The sequence below is a fragment of the Passer montanus genome, unplaced genomic scaffold (assembly GCF_014805655.1).
Source record: "Passer montanus isolate IOZ18808 unplaced genomic scaffold, ASM1480565v1 scaffold3, whole genome shotgun sequence".
NCBI lineage: Eukaryota > Metazoa > Chordata > Aves > Passeriformes > Passeridae > Passer > Passer montanus.
The window spans coordinates 17028598-17048619 of record NW_024367707.1 but is presented as its reverse complement, the minus strand read 5'-3'; the positions used below and the strand labels follow the sequence as shown (position 1 = coordinate 17048619).

Below are 20022 nucleotides of genomic sequence, written 5' to 3'. Positions count from 1 at the left end.
TAAGGAAAGACTCTCTGGAGAATGAGAATTTTGTTAGGACAGAACCCACGTTCTTGTTGCTAGATCCCTTGGGGCAAATCAGTGTGAAACAACACTGAATGATCAGTATTTGTAAATAAACAATGTAGGATTTATTACAGAACAACTTGGCTGCAAAGGAAAATAGGTATGGAGCTGTTTTGGTGGTTATTATCTATAGTAATAGAAGATGAAAGCATTGCAATATGAAACTGCAACAGTATCACCCAAGGACACAGAGAAGGGGAAAGAAAGAAAGAGAGAGAAAGGAGAAGGGAAGGGAAGGGAAACAAGAGTGTAAGGATCTCACCACCCTAAGCCTCACAACAAGACTTGATTGCTATACAGTCTTGGTCAAAGTGGTGGTTGAGTGATGAGGGAAGTCCCGAAGAAGTGGTGGGGAGGAATCGGCAGAACACATAATCTCTTGGGTTTATATTCACTCTGGTTCAGGTAAATATAAATCAGGTGCCTCCTCAGGAGCAGGCATGTAATACTGTAGATCATGGGACACTTTGGGAGTCCTCCACACCTTCTAAGACAGCACAGCTGCCCATCCCAGCAGCGCAGTCGAGTCAGTTGTGCCCCATTGCATCCCATCAGCAGAGATGAACCCGCCCAGGTCACACGTGAGTTCCCCAGCATTTCCCAGGGGTAGGAGGAACACAAAGTGGTTTGTGTTTCCTTGCACAAACCACTGGGCCCCACAGCCCAGTGGTTTGTGCAAGGAAGCACAGCTTAACATGCCAAGGGGCACAATCCTGTCCACAGGATCCAGCTCTTACCTCACTCACAGCCCATCTTTCACCCTGTGTCTTATCAGATCAGAAGTTTAGCCACTGCACAACTGAAAGTTCACCAACTCCATCTCAACCAAGCACCCTGGCATCTCCACACAAAACATCTCTCCATGTTTTGAGTCACTGTCTCTGAATAGTTCAGTCTCTCACACGTTCTCATTGCTCTCTACATCTTCCAGAGCAGGGAGGTGGAGGGAAAGATGCTAAGCTTTTCTCCCCGGTACCCACAGAGAGGATAGGTAGGAATGGCTCAGAGCTCTTTCAGGGAAGGTTTGGGCTGGACATTCGGCATCATTTCCTTACCAAGAGGGCTGTCTCTGTGACAGGCACCATTTAGCAGTGATCTCTTACCTCCCCTGGCTGCTTGGATAGAAGCAGTATTTTTCGCCAGTCTTATCTAAGTTTCCAACAAAATGAATCCTGCCCATGCTCTGAAAATGTAGCAGAAGTGTAGTGATTAACTATAATTACTGATTGACGAGGAATTTCTTTCTTTTTTTCTACATCTAGATGTCATGGAGAAATCTAGCACTGCAGCTAGATACCCTCTGGGTCTGCTGTGTAGTCATGTCCCAGGCTCATATCTCTTTGACTACAGGTTATACATTCACCATTGAGGAGTGTGGTTTTCCCATGACTAACAAAAACCAACTGGTTGTTTCCATCCAAGTCTTCAGCTAAGAACATAATTGCTACTCATCCACCTTGTACTTGCATTTTGTCTGTTTTTTATTACTAAAAATCCTGCCTTGTTCATTCATGGAAATAGCTGTAAAGTCAACCCAAGGCCAGCTAATAACCTGTCATTTTCACTTGATCCTGAGCTTTTCATCTTTCTGGTTTGCCAGTGCTCTCACTCATCTTACAGTTTTAAAATTAATTTCCAGCTACTGTAGTTAATAGAATAATTTCCACTGAGAATGGAATGAAACACTTAATTAAATTCCAGATAAACCAGGTGTACCCCATTTATTAGGTTTTTTCTTAGACAGACTGAGTAAACTTTTTCCATGCTATTGTTACCTGTAAGTGATTTGGAGTACTTGGAGGATTGCCTTTCAATCTAGTGAAGAAGTTTTCTCAAAGGAGGTAAAAAAATCCCACAGAGATTTTTTTGCTGGATTAGCAATTACAGAGCATAGGTAAAGAACACATCTCAAGCAACTACAGTGAATAACTTTTTTTAATAGACTTTTTTTACTGTATGGTTAAACTTTCTAACTTTTGTTTAGAACTTTTTTTTTCCTTTACATCTAGGGATTTAATTTGATTTACGAAATCATGCTAAAGTTTCATAAGTCTCCCTCCTTTCAGTTAATATTATTGTGAAAAAAAATTGAATATAGTTTGCAGTTCTAGATTTTTTTTTTATAAGCAACATGTAGAAAATGACCATATTCACCTGTGAAGTCTCTCAGTAAAAATGCCAGCAGGCTTTCGAAGGTGTGGAGTTTAATCATCAAGACAGCTATTTTTTCATTCAATTCCTTCCCTTAGACCTCTAAATTACTTCCTGAAATGGCCTTTTTCTTATGCATTAGTAACTGTAACAAATAGAGCAACAAATGTTACCTAACACTGTAGCTATGAACATCTCATAATTCACTTGAGATACATCTAAATACCCCTGGATACATTTTTACCTTATGTAACATATTCCCAAACGTTTTCCTCCTTATTTGATCCCTAATTTAGGAATTTAAAAGTTTCCACTATACAAGCAACTTTAATCTTTGTGTTTCAGGATGTTGTTAAATGTGAAGGAAAGAAGACTGAGCCTATTGAGCCCTGAAAGTGTTTCCATTTCTCCTTTGATATCCTGATTTTCTTGACTGAATACCTGAGAACACAATTGTACACATACTTTTGTTTCTGGATGCTGATGTCCTCCAACAGCTGTCAAAACTCTGCAAGAACTTCCAACAGGTAATGTCATATATTGGTGTCCATATTCAAGTTTATTCTTAAGAAACAAGGTGAGGTGGAATTTCCTTTCAGTTTCATCCAGCAGAACCATGTCTGCACAGCCAGATATAGGGAGCAGCACAACACACACATACGTGGGCACAGATCACTAGTAACAGGCCAAGTCCTCCATGCTGTGGACAATCTAAAGCCAAGCCCCCTGTCTGGCCAGCTGGAGCCTTCCAGAATTACTTTCTAATTTGTTCACTAGAGTTGGCAATTGAGATCCTGGCAGAAGAAAAAAAAACTAAAACACCAATACCCTAAAAGACCCAGCACCTGCCCACCCCCTTTCAACTTCTATGCAGAATCTTCATATTTGATTCTAGACTATATCAACATTTTTAAAGAGAAGGTGGGGGGGGGGGGATCGCCTATAACTGCGTGTTTTGCATATAATTTGTATGTTTCTGCATATTTCTGCATGTGTTTCCTGCCTTCTCCATATGCTGGGAGACATTTATGGATCTTGCATGGACCATGAGCCATGAGTCTATGTGCCATTTTTGCTAATCTTTACCCTTTTGGAGTGTGTTGGACAAATGTTGTTTGTTTGGTTTTTTTTTTAAAATAATCCAGGCTGTTAATTGGAATTGAGCAAAGAACACTGCAGTCCAATGTCTTCTGTGTTTGTGTCAATTTGAATCAAAATACTGTAGTATTTATGTGACAGTAATGAGCCTCTGATAGTATTTATGTAATTGTGGATGGGATATGCAAATGGGGCATATTCAGGAGATCAGGTACGGCCTAATGATATGTAAATCACAAAATATATCTGGAATTTTTAATTATTTTTTTTAGCTATGTAACAATGAAGAAGTTTGGGAGAGGATTTAACTGCTAAGAGGGAAACCAGCACTTGGTAAGATGACATTTTCAGTCTTCAAGAACTTCAATGAAAAACTCAAGTGGAGGCACAGAAGACAGATAGAATGCCTCTAAGGCACTTAGAAATTATCAGACAAGATTCTGGCTTCCCATTTGTTTCAGATACTTTTTCTTTCTAATGAAACAGTTATAAATAAGTAACTTGAGAATTTTAAGTCTCTCCTCTCCTCATATAATACTCAAACAACACCACCAACTCACAAGTAATTTTCCACAGATTTTCAACATTCCATCAAGTTTGGGGAGGGAAGTACTACTCCATTTTCCTTTTTAGGCATATTTTATTCTGATGTTCAATATTATTTTGTGCCCAGTGAGTGGGTTTTGTCATGTTCATATTTCACGCTTTTTGTTTGGGCTGCTCAGTTGTAGTACTGCAAATAAATGCCAGCAGACAAACTGCCTTCAGCATGAAGAGGAGTGTTGGCTTAACCATGAATGGACCTCCAAAGACTCTTCAAAAACAACTTTGAGCCATTTGGTTTTAAATTAAAAGAAGCAACAGAATGTATTTATAAACTGAATGTGAAATTGTCAGTACAGTGTTTGGAGTTGAATAAGCTTCTCTTTAAGGCTGCAACAAGCACAAATGCAGGGATTTTTACTCAATATTTACATTCCACATCAGTTTCCAGTAACACAATAGATCACGATAGAATGGAGCCCAATCTCCATTTGACAGACAGAGTGATTTCCATCTTGCTAAATGTCAATGACCTTGGAATTCAATGAGAAACCAGGCAACAGAAATTTGGTGAAGCTCTCTATATGTAGAACATTATATTTGAAAAGCAAGAAAACAGATGGCACTGAAGTCATCTGTGATGTAACCAGACACAATTCCCATTCTGTGGGGATGCTTCTCTACTTTCAGCTAAGCTGAATTTGCAAAACAAAGTTACTATTGTGGCAATGAAGCTCTCACGCCACGATGAGTTTGCACAAAGGCAGGCAGCAAGCCTGCATTTATTTGATGTCATAGGGAGAAGCATAAAAGAACAAGTGAGCACAGAGCAGGTGGCAGCTCCTCCAGCAAGGGAAGCAAGCTCAGGCCCTGCTGCATTCCTGTGCAGGCAACACTGGAGAAGGGACTTGGAAATGCATTTTCCTGCTTTACCCATTGTACTTTGCAGCATTCCTATGAGGTACATGCTCAATTCCAGCAGGCAGTCTTCTCTGCAGATAATGGCTGCACAAGCTCCCATCCCAAACCTGATTCCTGTTTCCACAGGCACAGGCTGTCCTGCTGGCACTGCCCAAGATGACCACAAGTGCAGAGAGGGGAAGCTTAGTGACGGTGTTTCCTCTGTTTTAGGAAGGGTCACACTGTAGCAGAGAGCCTGCGGGCAGCATTCCCATGCACCCTGGGCTCCTGGTGCTCCTGGGGCTGCTGTGCTGCTCCTGTCTCTCCTGAGCTACTTGTGGCAGGTGTAGTTGGCCATAGCAATGCTCAGATCCTGCTGATGGTGGCCAGTGCTTCCTACTGCCCCTCTCAGATGCGGCAAGAATAGATACCAGTACCTGCTGTATAAGAGAGGCTGTCCCAAGGGCTCCTAGAGGGGCACTGCCAAGCCATCAGGCAGCTTGGGATGAAGCTCAGGTTGCAGCTGTGTGCAGATGTTGACTACTGCACTCTCTACATCCAAATTTGGATGTCCTGAATATTCCTTCCATGTGAATACCTAAGTCAAAGGAATGGTTCTCTTTGGGCAGGAGCACACAAAGAACACAAAAAGTTGCCAAAATGCTGCAGAAATTTCTGTCTTGACCTGAATCTCCAGCTTGATCCGATGGACACAAGTGTTTAAGCACTGACAGTTTTTATTGAAATGAGGTTTGAGTAAGAAGACCCAAATGGAAAAATACTGCAAAATTCCTGTGTTTAGTTAGTTCTCTATAATACTATCAAGAGGTGCTTATAACCAAGGAACTCAGGTGCAAGTGGAGAAGAAGCCCGAAAGCCAAAAGATATCAAACTTGAGTTGTGAGCATGTGCAAAATCACAGCTCCTCTGTGTCCTGCCAGTCCCTCTCACAAGTGAAATACACCCCCTGCTCCAGCAACCACAGGGCATCAAAAAAAGGTGGGAAATGCTTTTGAGCAGACCCTCATCTGGTGAAGATCCCAGCTGTGCCCAGCTCTAGGCAGAATTTCCCTCACAAGTTTTCTTGGCTCAAGACGTGATTTATCACTGAGGGGAAAGCCTGCCCTCCCAGGGCTCAGCCAGGACACCACGACAAAATCCTTTCTCCTGCAGTCAGGATAAACTTGGCAAATGCGATAAACTTTAGATGGAGCTAAACCCAGATGATTCTCTAGCAGCAGTTTTACTTAATCTTAAAGTAATTTTAGTTGGCAGCTGACTTATGTAGCCTGATACTAAAATTCTTCTCAACTGTATTTTTATCTGCTTCTGAGGCATGCAAAGCAGTATAACAGCATCTTACTCATTTTTTTTCTCAAGTAATAGATGAAAAAATAGCACAGTATCACATCTCAAAATCATAGTCAAAATCTTTTTTGCTTTTATTCTATTTAATGCTTAATATCTGGTAAAATACAATAAATAATTTTCAGTCTAGGACAATTAGATGTTATACTTAATAATAAAATGTTCAGAGAGGATGTAAAAATAATATCTTACTATTTAACTTCAATGACAAAGCAGGTCTGTTTTAGACAACTGAGAAATTTTCAGCCATGAAAGAAAAATGAACATATCCTGCCCTTTCATAAACACACGTCTATCATTGAAACCAACAGAAGACACACACACCCCCACACATACACATGTATATGTGCCTGCCTTAGAGGGCAGAATTTGGCCTGGATCTTACAAAATGGTAGTTTGCAATTGACATTCATGTGTGTTTAATTTTTTAACAAATAAAACTGCAGAATGCATGTATTTTACATTTTCTAAATCCTGTTACTGCAACTTATATGAAACATTAGCATATAAAAAGTCATCACTGTACAACCACTTTTTTTGTCCAAAAGTCAGTGTCAGAACGATAAAAACCAGTTAATTAATTAAAACCAGATTTATTGTTAATGTGCTGATGTTTGCATTAGCTGTCTTCTGTTTTAAGCACAAGGAATCTATTAAAACATAAAAGGCAAAAGTGGCTCAGAAAATGACAAACTCTCCAACAACATACTTGTAGCTTTACTAACACTTATCTGACACTACAGTTAATTGAAAACCAATGTAAACACCATGAGGTACAGATACCACTGGACATTCCTCACAACTGTGCAAACTGTGGGCCTCATCCTGTAAACACCACTCCAGAGCTTCGTCCCAGGGCTGGTCCCACTGAGTCCATCTACAACACCCTACAGCAGCCCCCGCCCCTGCCTCTTCCTTTTCCTCAAAAGGAATTTGCCTTTTGAGGGTCCTGTGGACCCTCATGTCATGCACCAAATACATGAAAAATGCCAGATTTCAAACTGATGCAAATTTACGTTTCATTCTTTTAGACTCAAGAAGTTGACATAGCTTCTCTAAAGTCTTATATAAATATTCCCTTAAAATTGTTAGAGGGCCTTCTATTTCAAAGTAAATCTAATAAAATATTTGAACTGCTTTTAAATTAGGCAAAGAGTGCTTGAGCCGCTTTTTGTAAAAAAGCAACAATATTACTTTGCTGTAAGATATTTTATATATCTCCAGTCACTCTTCCCTTTATTTTATAGAAAGTAAGAGACAGAGCTTTTATTATTTTGTGATGCAATTGCCTGTGGAATTCTGAAACAGCCCAATGGATTTGTGTGATGATGCTGAATCTTAAATTCATTCCTTTTCACAAGACTTTTCCCCCAGACTGTTTTATTCTGCTTCTTCAGTCTTTTCAGAACCAGCTCCAGCTGAATTATCTGCCTCATACTTTTTATCAAGAGCATCTTCAAAGGATTTCCCACTGCAGTCATAGGTTTTGCTTGTAGGTCCCATATGTGTTCGGATGCGAGCTCCTGGCTGGTACAACTGCATGGCTGGACGATCCTAGAGGGAAGGAGATAATGGTTAATGCTCTGGGAAACCCATGTGGGACACATATGTGGAATTTTAAAGTTTTGAATCTTTATGAACAAAGTAGATTTTATGTTAAATTACTTTACATTTTATAAGAACCAGGAAAAAAATGGCATGTAATGAAAATTGACTGGGTATTCAGTATCTAGTATTCAATATGCGTTGTTTATAACACTATTCTTGGGAGCCAAACATTTTGAAAAAAATGAAAAACGCTTTAAAAATTAAAGATTCTATGATACATTTGACACAAACAAGGAGAAATACTGTAGACAATTATCAAACATGCTATTTACAAGTAAAAAAAAAGAAATGTTGCTACCTTCACTAACATCAGCTGAGAAGAACAATAGCCTGTGCATTGCAACTCTGCAGATGAAATGTCAAATATTATATATAAGCATAAAAATCCAAGACATACTAGAGAACAGGACAGCAGGTAGCAGCTAGAAAATTATCCTCAACTCATCACCAATCATTACCCAATCCTTACCAGAATTTAAACATGCAATGCACATTTGAATTATACACATCAAAATAAAATTGCCCAGTTTTTCCTCCACTTCATCTTGCCTTCCATACTGAGTATGAGAGCAAGGGAATCTACGCACTGATAATAAACAAAGTAAGTACAAGTTGAGCATGTGCAGGCTGTATGAGTGACCCAATCATACACACGCTGCTCTCATCTTGAGAAAATGGAAGAAGGAACCAGTTTACATGGAAAAGACACCTGAAACCTGAGAATGGTGATGCTTTTCAGAGCACTCTTTATTTTTGAAATTTCATTAGTAAAACACACCAGTTAGAAACTCTGCTTAAGAAGTCTCTTCCTGGTAAGGGTATTCTACTTTCAAATAATGTTGTGAAGCAACCAAAAGCTCACCAATACCTGAGCTTTTTGATGAGTCCTGTGTTAAGTTCAGCAAACAGCCAGCAGCCTTACTTAAAGACAGTAACAGGGCACAGAAACTGTCCTACATCAAACTATACCAATTTTCAATTCCTTCATAATGAAGTAAGTAATGTAATAAGTAATAATAAGTAACTTTGAAGTAATTCGGGATTTTTGTTCTTTCATTCTTTTTTCTTATTCCCAATGTGCATTTCCCCTTTTCTTTTTCTTCCATCTTTTTTTCACCCACTTTTTTTCTCCTTCTCTTTAGACCAGATGTCAAGATTCACTACTGAGCCTTATGACTAGATCATTCTAGTTAGTGCTTTGCAGTGTGGTATGAAATGCATAACACACTCTTCCATATCCCAAACAGCTGCATAAAAGTAGATCCTCAAGCAGTGCCCTTTAAAAAGTTTATGATAAAGGGTCCACATGACTTTTCCTGCCACAGCCTCTGTAGCCTGTGGTTTGTATAAAAGCTATCACATTACTTACACTGGAAATTTCCCATTTTCTAATTAATTCCTGCAAACTTCAGAAAGAGGTTCTATCTCTGATTAAAATTTGTGTTGGCATTGTCAATGCTATACCTAAGTTGTAAAACTGAGCCCCTAAGGAAAAAAGTCACCACACTGCAAAATACCTTACTGATGGTGCTTATTTTTTTAGGGAACAAATCTAGTATTTTAGTCCTAAGTATGGACTAATCCAGGGACTCAGCAAGGTACCAGAAGTGTGATGCAAAGAAATAAAAAGCAGGAAGCTTCTTAAAACTTGCCAAAAGGGCCCAAGACCCACCATCCAATTCCAAGGCTGGAGATCATTTTGACAGATTTCAAGAAGAGCATGGCAAGAATAAGAAAAAAATATTTTTCCAATCTTCCTGTTTCTGAACCAGCCATTTTTCTGACTGTTCTACAGAAAAATGTAGAGCCACTGATGCAGAAAGTGGCTAATGTGTAAATGCAGATAAATCTTAGCCATCCTGCCCAGCTGACCTCTGCATAAAAAAAACCTCAGGGCACACCAGGCTTTCTGTGTTGGCACAAGATGACTTCCTTGACATGCACAGTGAGTCCACCTGAACTTTTTCCCTGCACACCCCATGCAGACTCACTCTGCATGCGACCAGTTTACTCTTGTCAGCCTTAGCCCACAGTACAGATCAGTCACTTGCTTTGAAAGAAGAGTTTCACATGCAGAATAAATTTCTATGCTAACAGTGTTTTGGTCATCTTTTGAGAAAAATCTAGGATCAAGAGAGAGAGAGGGGGGCTGACAAGGAGAGACACATCCTGAAAAGACTGGCACATGCGTGAAATCAGCCAGCCCAAAAAAAATTATACCCATATCTCTGGGAGACAATAAGGGACTACTACACACCCTGATACAGGCTCTGCTCACACTGGTTTTGCATCTGCTCTTCCCCTGACAACAGCTATCAGGATAAATTTATCCTGATGAAATGACAGCCTTTTCATACTAGCAGGTATGCAATACTTAAGAATCCATACATTCATGCTCTCTGAATTAGCTATTTATTTAAGTCCTTATTGTTGCTCTACCAAGCAATGCCTGGCAAATCCATAACATAATTACTTTATGAGAGTAATGGAAGTACGTTTTCAAAAGACTAACATGCCACTGTTTTTAAATTCCATTACACACCAGAAGTGTAACGATTTTTAATATACTTATAAAATGTAAGGCTTCCAAGAATAGTATTCTTCAAATGACAGGGATGAAATGAAGACAGAAAGTCTTCTATATATTGTGAATATGAATGAGCCTGTAACCTTAACTTCTTTTAACTGCTGTTGTCCTTTGACAACAATCCAGAAAGAAATCTGGGTTTTACTGAAAATGAGATAAGGAATTCTTTTGAAAAAGCATCTTTATGCTGAATTTGCAGAAGTTAAAACCTGTGATCTTGAACCATATTAACTAATGAAAGATTATCCTAAATGAATAAAAGAACCTTATTTCTTATGCGCTCCTTTTTGGATGCCATGTCATCACACTTGTCCTCTTTACCCAGTTTGTCTACTGCCTCCACAGTGAAGCTGTAGTTGTAGTTCCCTTTCTTCCCTCTGTCTTGGTTGTATCCTTTCCCCCATTTCAGCTCTTCTTCATTCCTTCTCATAAACTTGTCAAACTCATAGTGAGTTCTATGCTTTCTGCCATCATCCAATCGATACCTTTGTCTTTCAGGTTCTTTTTCTCGAAATCTTCTCTCCAAATCTCTTTGCTCTTTGTCACTATCATTTTGTGGCCTATGAGTATGTATGAAAAGAAAGAAAATCCAAACAATTAACAGTAAAAAGGAGCTACAGAAAGATACAAGTCAAACCCTTCCTTTGACTTCAAAAGTGTGTAGATAAATTATATAGCAAGGTTGTTTTCTTCTCATCACAAAGGGTTAAATGCTGAATGTCTCACCCATGTATGTCCACCCATGCATTTGGTTCAGAATTGCATACAAAGCTTTACCAAGCTTTTGTGCAACTGTTGAGGAAGGCCCATTCTTCACCTTCTAGCCCTCTTTGAAATCCTCTCAAGAGTTCCCCAATACCCTTCATATAAACACATATGCTGCACTATTAGCTCTTGTACTCTGACACTGAGGCGAGTCATGCATGGAAGTATTCCTTTGAACAGGAACATTCATGATCTGAAGGAATTGTGCAGGTATCACGTATCAATTTGTGAATTTCATGTCTCTGCATAACAAAAATTATTTACTGATATCATAACTTGCAGAGGACTTTTGTGAAAATAAATACTTATGTTCCAGGCTTTTGTTTATTATGCCTCAAAATAATCTAGCCTGCCTTTTCATATTTTATTTCGACAAAGATCATTACCTTACCACAACATGATACTTAATTTCTGCTATGCTGTAAAGGTTTATATTATAAAGACAATTGGCAATATTTTGCTGCCTGTGTGATAAAATTCTCAGCTCTTATTCACTTCATTGTTCCAGTTCAGCAAATGGGTGCTTCTCTCATATGGCAAGACTGCAAATAATGAAGATCACAAAATAGATTGAACTTCAAAAGGAACAAATACAGGCAGTTTCTTTTCATTACATATGTATAAATACTTAAAATTGAAACAGCAAGTTACTTACGTTAGTCTCATAATAACTAACATAGAATGTATGTTAGTTACTTAGAATCAGAGAGGATGGAGATTTTTTGGTGGTGATCAAATAGTGAATCATTTGGAATTATTTAATACAAATAAAAATGTATCTATATATATAAAACTTTTCTTTTTCATATAACAGAAATGTGAAAATTGGTAGCATCTTTCATGAACTTGGGCATTAGTGGGCCTGCCAAAAGAGGGTCTCCATCTCAGGAAAAGCTGAAAATCAGAGCAGAACCTGAATGAGAAGTTATTCAGCATTTTGCAAGACTGATCGTGTGTCAGCATAACACATTCACCACGTGGAGGCAACATCTGTCCCAGCTGTCACGAGCTGAAACTCAGAGCAGAACCTGAATGAGAAGTTAAGTTATTCAGCATAACACATTCACCACGTGGAGGCAACATCTGTCCCAGCTGTCACAGACACCTGAACCAACCACAGGTACACAGACCCTGTACCTGTAGCATGGATATATTTACATATAATACTATATTAGCTATTCCAGAACCTAACTCCAAGTCCTAGCAAGGATCAGGGCAAGACCTTCCAAAAAGCCAGAAAGATCCCCTCAATTTGTTGCTGCAGTATTGCCTGATACTTGTCTCTTCCCTTGTCTATTACTGTTGGGGTGGAAGTGCTCTGTCTGAAGGCAGGCAGGTGACAGGGATACAAACTCCTGTTCCAAGACTGGTTAAAGTAGATTCCTAAAATTCAGTCATAATGAACAGGCAGGCAAGAGTGGAAATGGAAGGGTAAGCAATTTCAGAGTATAGGTAGAGGACAAAGTTACACAGTCCGAGAAAACAGAAATGAATAGAAGTAAAGGGAATGGAAGCACTTCTGTTTGATGCAGTTTCAAATCCGTATTTGACCATGTAACTTATGCACCTACTGAGATTTTGATTTGTGGTAGGAAGTTATTGCTACCAAGCCTTTGACATGGTTTCAAACAGGAAGTTCAGTCTCCTGCAGGTAGAGTTGGCAGTTACAGCTTATTACCAATTTCTGGGTCAGTGACAAAGTAGTTTCAACTCTAAATCTCAATCCAGCTGAAATAGTTCATATCTTGCTACCTACCCACTAAAAATCAAGATGAAAACAGCACTTTGAAACACAAGGTAATGCTTATTGTACCTGTGCAGCCAAATGAATTCTGTTTTACATGAGCAAAATCTACATTAATGTCTAATTAAACTTTCTTCATCAATAGCAAACAATGGTGTTACATGGCACCACCAAAAGTTTAATTCATAAAAGGCCAGGGAAGTAGTGGGATCAGCATCCCTGGAGGTACTTAAAAGACATGTAGACATGGCACTTAAGGACACAGTGTATAATGGCAGTTTGGCAGTGCTGGGTTAACAGTTGGACTTGATGATCTTAAAGGTCCATTCTAACCTGAAACATTCTGTAAGTAGCAAACAACTGATTTGCCCCTGCAAGTGTTTCTGTTGAGCCTGTTCTGTTTCCTTTCTTGAAAACCATCAATAAAGAAGTTGCTGAATATTTTCAATTTCAGAGTTTCAGGACATGGAATTTTTCAGGAACATTCAGAACACACATATTTTTCTTCATTATTTATCTTGCATATCTTATGGGTAGATCCTGCTTGCAAAGGGACTCATGTGCCAAAGGACAAGAAAGAGAACCAACTGCTGAAAACACTTGTAAGATGAGTCATTTCCAGGCTACAGCAGTAATAGAACTGAGCTATGCCTTTTGTTCCTACCATTGCAAAGGTAACACAAAAGGCAGCAGGAGATAGAGACAACCTACTGCTTGTATCTATCATAAGGCTTTCATTCACAGCTTCACTATTTTGCCATTGTCCCACTTACCTAAACATTTATAGGTTTATTGCAGCCAACCCACACGTGAAGGAAAAATATGGCATTGTGGACAATTTAGTCTTTGACATGATTAATGGAAGGAAAGCCTTACCTGAGCTCTTGATGGGGAACAGGTGAAATAACAACAATCAAAACTACTTGAATGACTTGAATTTTCATGCAGAAATCCTTCCAATCAGGGATTTCATAGCATTTCACCAACAACAAATTGCATCCACTAATACTGCCATCAGGTCAGTAAATTTTTACGAAACACCTTGTACCAAAACAACAGGAAGAGATTTGTTCACACACAGAATGAAATTGGCTCTTTGGCAACAGAACATCTTGTCAATGCACCACTTATATTTAAGCCTTGTGATGAAAGCATTTAAGATCTAAATTAAAGACTAAAAGATAAATATTACTTACTTTTCCTTAATTTCTTTTAGTGAACTCTCCAAAGATTTGGATTTTATACTCCCAGATCCAGGTGATTTATCCCATTTATTTTCCTCAATGTCAGCTTCTTCACCTTTTTCTTTGTGCTTTTCACTGGCCAGTTCATCTCCTTTTTCAGGCTTCTTGAGAAGCTAAGAGATAATTGTTTATATTGTGATGCAAAATTATTCTTCTCTACTGTACAGACATTTTAACAAGTACTAAATATATCACTAAGTAACCTGCTAAGACTGGAGATACCTTATTTACATGCTAGGAATGTATTTTACCAAGTATGAAATTTAAAGTTATTTTTAAAGGGTGGTTTACATTTGCTAAGGAGTGATGGTCATTAACAGGCATTCAACTGCACACTCAAATATGTGGAGAATACTGAAGAAAGCACTTACCTATTCTTCCCAGAGCACTTACCTACTCTTTTCTCCTGAGTTATAAATATAAAGACATTATTATGGTCTATGGTTTCTTAGAAATCATGTAACAGAGCTCAATGTCATTGCCCATAAAATAAGAAGTAGAACTTCTACAATACTACAAAGAGAGAGGGATTAATACTTCACTCCTTGAAATATTATGTATAAAATGTGAGTCACATGAATTGGGATAGACAAGCATGTAGAAGTAGGTGCTTAATACATCCTGACAAAAATACAGATGAGGAAAAACTTGTGATATTAGCAGAAGAGAAGTCATTACATTTTCACCTTGAAGATTAGGATTTTCAAGAAGTCTGTTCCTTTCATAGCAACCCATACAGGGTTTCAGCAGAGTATAGTATTACAGGCATAATCTTTATAGAAGGACCAACTGTCTCAAATTATTACCCTACCATATCAATTCTAGGCAGAACACCTCAGTCTTTCCATTCCACCATTTTGTTTCTGAAATGAGTACAGGTTAATCTACTCCAATATTTGAAACTTCTATAACGTTTGTCTCAGGTAATATTTTCCTTTTCTTTCAGAGACAGAAATAGCTTTCAGGGTCATATCACCACAGATACGTCATGAATACTGGGGCTTTTTGGACAAGCATTTTTAGGTAATATATTTTAAGGATTAAGTCCCTTTTCTTATGAACTTCTAGAGTATTTTTTTTTAATGCCCAGATATGAAAAACATGTAATTCAGCTTCAGAATTTGCTATTTTTATACTTTTAGGTGAAGTAAACTGTTTTCCAAGAACAAATGAGGAAAGATGTCCACAGTTCTGTGGCTTCTCACCACCACTAAATCTGAGTCAAGTCTCTGTGTTCTTGCTTTATGCTACAGATTTTTATACCAAATGTCATCTTCACAGCAGCCCATAAAGCCTTTCCAATAACAAAAAATTTGGTTCAGATGAACAGTTTTATCTATGTAATCTTACAGAAATAACATGGTTTTATATGGCCTGACTTCATAGCACAAGATACACCCTCTTAAGTGATGGCATTAAAATCCGTTCAGATTGCTGAAAGGCAGTGCAACCTGAAATTACCATACAATTAAAATACATCAGTTCTGAGCATAAACAGAAATATGTGTCTCTGCATACATGGCCAACTGAAGATTTGCATGACAGAAAGTGTTAGAGCTATGTTTCACAGAAACACACAATCACAGAATATTCTGAGTTAGAAGAGACCCACAAGGATCATCCAGTCCAGCTCTTAAGTGAATGGCACATATGGGGATCAAACACACAATAATCTTCCAGCAGGCTGGCACAGAACAATTTGGTTCTGTCAGGTAATGCTGGCACAGAATGCAGCAGAGTTGTCTGAAGGTGTCTGAGTTACCTGCTCTAACTGCAGCAGCACACCATGGTAAGTAAGGCCATCAGTCACACTTCAAACAACACTTTGTCAAAGCCCTACACTGCTTTCCCTTCCAGTCAAAACTGGTTTGGTGTCTCCACACTGTGCTGTTGTACACTGAACAAACACTGAGATACCAAAGAACTTCTAGATAACTTCAAAAGAAGAATAATTTTTTTCACTGATCTCAGTTACCTTGATCCTTATTTCTTTTTCAGAAATCTTCTTTTGCTTCTCCACTTCTTTTCTTTTACGTCTTTCTTCTTCTCTGCGCTTCCTTTTCTCTTCCTCCCGCAAACGTTTCTTCTCCAATTCTCTCCGCCTTCGTTCTTCTCTTTTCTCTTCTCGTATTCTCTGAAGAGTTCAATAATGATTAATTGTAAATTGTCCAACAGAAAACCATATGAAACATAAAGGTGGAACTTCAGGCAAAAGTCTGAACGTACCTGCTTTTCTAATTTTCTATTTTTAATATATTCCAAAAGGGGTGTTGTTCTTCTAGCTAAAACACAAAAAATTTGTGATATAGTGTTCAACTCCTAAAATGTACTCATTTCTTTGCTTTAGTATTAACCCCCTTTTTCTAGCTTTATCTGAAAGGGAGCTAAGTCATTGATAAACCTATTTGTCTCATGTATTTTTGAAGGCATTCCCATCGTTCTGCTTTAGAAACACTTAATTACTTTTTTGCTGTTAGCATTAGAAGCAACAGAAATATGTTGCACGATTATTTGATATTTAATTAAATATCATATCCTTTCAGTTCAAGAGAATGGCTTTTCTCTTTTGCTCACTGAATGGTTATTTTACCAAAAGAAAGAAAGAAATGTGTTCAGAATCTATTCCTACATTTTACTTCTGTACATCAAAACCTAGCTATATTGTCATTCATATACAGCCCACATTACTGTAATCTCACATAGCACATTTCAATCCTGGTTTTCAAAGTACATAATGAAGGAAACATTTTCAGTCTCGTATAACATTTTGATTTACCTGACATTTAGTATTCACCTTTCCACGGGAAAACAGGAGGAATAACAGATAAGCAGTTTGTTTCAGGTTACACAGCAAAGTATTAGCATATCCATTAAAACTGTGGCTTCCAAAATTGCTAATAAAAGGTCTCATCTACTGGATCACACAGCCATTCTTTTATTACAGAGCTATCTCCATGCTCTGAAATCAAGTCACCTGCCTGAACCATCCCCAAATTCTACAAAAACTTGGAGAACATCATCAAATTCTTTATCATGCTCCTTATCAAATTCTTTATTCATGACTGTCAGTACTGAATTCAGACTTCAATTCAGCCTGTACTTACAGCTGTGAGTAGTTACAACAAATTTTGTCAGTTTTAGATATCCCAGAACAGAAAATGTTTATTACTTGAAATTGCTCTACAGTTGTGTATTGGATTCTCCCTCACACCACAGAAAAACATTCCCTATTGAAATATATGACAAAATTTGAAAGAAAAGAAAGAAAAAAAGTTAGAAAAGTCTTCAACAAATTTGAAATGACATGGCCAAAATCTAGACACAATTCATATTAAATTAATCTACATTTAGAGGAAGTCAGTCGCCGCTGCTGCACCAAAAATATTTAAATGTTTTTGCATTGAAAGTTGGATTATGCTGGGGGCAACACATTCATTAATAACAAAATTTTGCTACACAGTTATGAATGGGAAGGCTGATAGGATTCACTGTTTCTTTTTAGCAAGTATCAGTGGTAGGAATCAACAACCAATAAAGATTGTTGATTTAATATTTTTCTCCCTCTGTTCCTAGATTTTCCATGCCTCCCCATCCTCCCCACCTGCCCATCATTTTTGACAAGTTTTAGGTCCCCAGAGCCCCCTTCCAGTTCCTCAGATCTGAGTTTTGCCTCTCTCTCCTGCTCCCTAAGTTCCCCTGCCTGAGCAGTGGCTGCCTCTGGGCACCTTTACATGCTGAAAGAGATCACAGATTGTAACTGGAAGGTCTGGGGAAAGGATTGGCTGCACTGAGAGTTCAGAACTTGACCCTAGTAATGACTAAGACTGTAGTGCAAGAGGTTTAATGAGAAATTATAACTTGAAGTTCAAGGGAGAGAAGCAGTATGTGATGAGAACTACCAAAAGACAAAGGGGGGAAAAAAAATGTTTATCAAACTTGAATCTTACCCATCTTATTTATGTGCCTTACTGCAAATACAAACCTAAGAGCATTTTCCTAAAATGTTTAAGAATCTTTAAAAAAAAAATTACTAAATGAAGAGCAAAACTTTACGTTTTATCTTGCTGTCTACAAACAAACCAGAAGAAATTGCTTATCTTCATCTTGCTACAGAGAAAATCTCTTTCATATCTCTCTGTCATGTGGAAACTGATCAGTCAACACATCTGGCATGATGCATAAAACATGTTGGTTTGTAGTAACTTTACATGGAGAAATTCTGAGCATGTGAGGCTCAATTCTGCCAGCAAAGTCTTGGGCACATCCTTCATTGACATCAGCAGGAGTAACACCTTTGAAACTGGACACACAGCTAAACCCTTACATAATTTTGTTATAAACATGCTACCTGCTGAAGAAATCTTTGGTTTTGTATTGATAGCAATGGCCACAGCTTTGAATGGCAGGGAAAATAAAACAACTAGTTTGATTTCCTCTGATTTAAAACTGCATACTAGCACTGAAGATATCAGTGCTCACCTTATTTAAAATTCCCCCCAGGACTGTGGAAGCCATGCTGCATGCATACAGAAAACAAGGTGTTGCCTTACTTTCAGAGCTTTTCCAGAATCTTGGCCATGAGAACAGAGAGAGATCATTTCATGTTTCATAATAAAAACAGCTTGTATCAGGGATCAATGGTTAAGTATTCAGCTATTTCGTATTTTAAAAATAAATCTTCCATCTACTAATACATCTGTAAGCATTCAGAAGCACTAAGGACCTATTTCTGAAGCCAGTGTGTGTTCATGCAAAAGTTGAAGTGAAACCAAGTGATTTCATGCATAGAGACTTTAAGGTTTACTGCTACTACTTGCCTAGAAAACAAATATTTAACTAGTAATATAAATCTGCTGGACTGAACAGGTCAGCTCTTGCAGCTAGCATCATAAAGATAAAAAAGTAAGATATTGAATATTCTCAATAATAAGAAAAATCAAGAAAACAGACCAATGAGTTCCCTTGTTTTGGCCTCAATCTCTCCCAAAAGAATCTCAGGATTGGCACAGATCTTGTCTTCATCAGCACAATAATTCTCTAAAAATTTCCTATATTCTGGATCTGTGAAGAAAAAGAGTTATGTTAACACTTTGTAATACCTAACAGAAATTTCCCACTGTGATGTCAAGAAAAGATGCTTACCATCTTCAATGCTCCCAGCTTTGGCATCTTTCTTCTTCAGTTTCTTTTTTGAAATCTTCTGGAATGGAGCAAATTCAACCACTGCAGGATATTCCAAACCTTAAAAGAAATCAATCCTTAATTTTTTTGAGGGGGAGAAACATTCCCTACTTTCAAGTAAGATCTTCTGAACTCTTGAACATGTGTTGGGAAATCTTATGTGAAAACAAAAATAAATGTTTCTACAACTCAATCCTAAACTTCTAATAAAAAGTTACATGTAGAGGTATTTAAAATTTTTTTAAAAGATCTTTTATTTGGATATGGTGATAAGACTGAAAATGAGGATGAATACTGTTGCAAAATAAATTTTTTGCAATGTTATTTATAGATCCCTTTTAATTATTCACAGAAATTGGTTAGAAAAATCTGTCACAAAATCTCAGTCTGACAAGTGATTAAGTGCTATTGTGAAATCAATCTGGAACTGTTGAGTTGCTTTTCTAAGGCTTTGTTGCCTAAAAGCCTAAAAAATAAGTAAATGCCAGGTAATATGCAATAAAACAACAAAGCATCTCCTTTCAGAACCACAACTGTAAAACTCAGCACACACAATTGTGTGTAACTTCTCTGTTTACGATGGACTGTGCGACTCCTGCCTGTGTTTTTACTGGCAGGGATTCTTTGCTTTGAGTTGGCTTCTTCTGTGCACTGGAGGCAGAACCGTGCGTGGGTTTTGAATTGCACTTGGTTTCCACTTGCAGCAGGTTCAAGATTACACTTTGCTCAAGTTCAAAGAAAACTTGTCTTCAGTCTGCTAGAACATT

The 20022-nt window shown here is 38.0% G+C and overlaps 1 protein-coding gene across 4 annotated transcripts in view; it reads right to left on the bottom strand.

Moving 5' to 3' along the window:
• Positions 1 to 6176: 6176 nt before the first annotated feature.
• Positions 6177 to 20022, bottom strand: part of UPF3A (UPF3A regulator of nonsense mediated mRNA decay) — a 28512-nt gene continuing 14666 nt past the window's right edge. The window contains exons 4-10 of one of the 4 annotated variants that reach the window (XM_039714164.1): positions 19217 to 19315; positions 19025 to 19135; positions 16301 to 16356; positions 16050 to 16208; positions 14027 to 14187; positions 10807 to 10881; positions 6177 to 7680 (exon numbers count right to left, since the gene is read on the bottom strand). In XM_039714164.1, coding sequence (XP_039570098.1) covers positions 7368 to 7680; positions 10807 to 10881; positions 14027 to 14187; positions 16050 to 16208; positions 16301 to 16356; positions 19025 to 19135; positions 19217 to 19315 — 974 coding nt within the window. In that variant the 3' untranslated portion in view covers positions 6177 to 7367. Of the gene's footprint in view, positions 7681 to 10586; positions 10882 to 14026; positions 14188 to 16049; positions 16209 to 16300; positions 16357 to 19024; positions 19136 to 19216; positions 19316 to 20022 lie in introns of all 4 variants that reach the window. The other 3 variants (XM_039714163.1, XM_039714165.1, XM_039714166.1) reach the window with 3 other exon arrangements.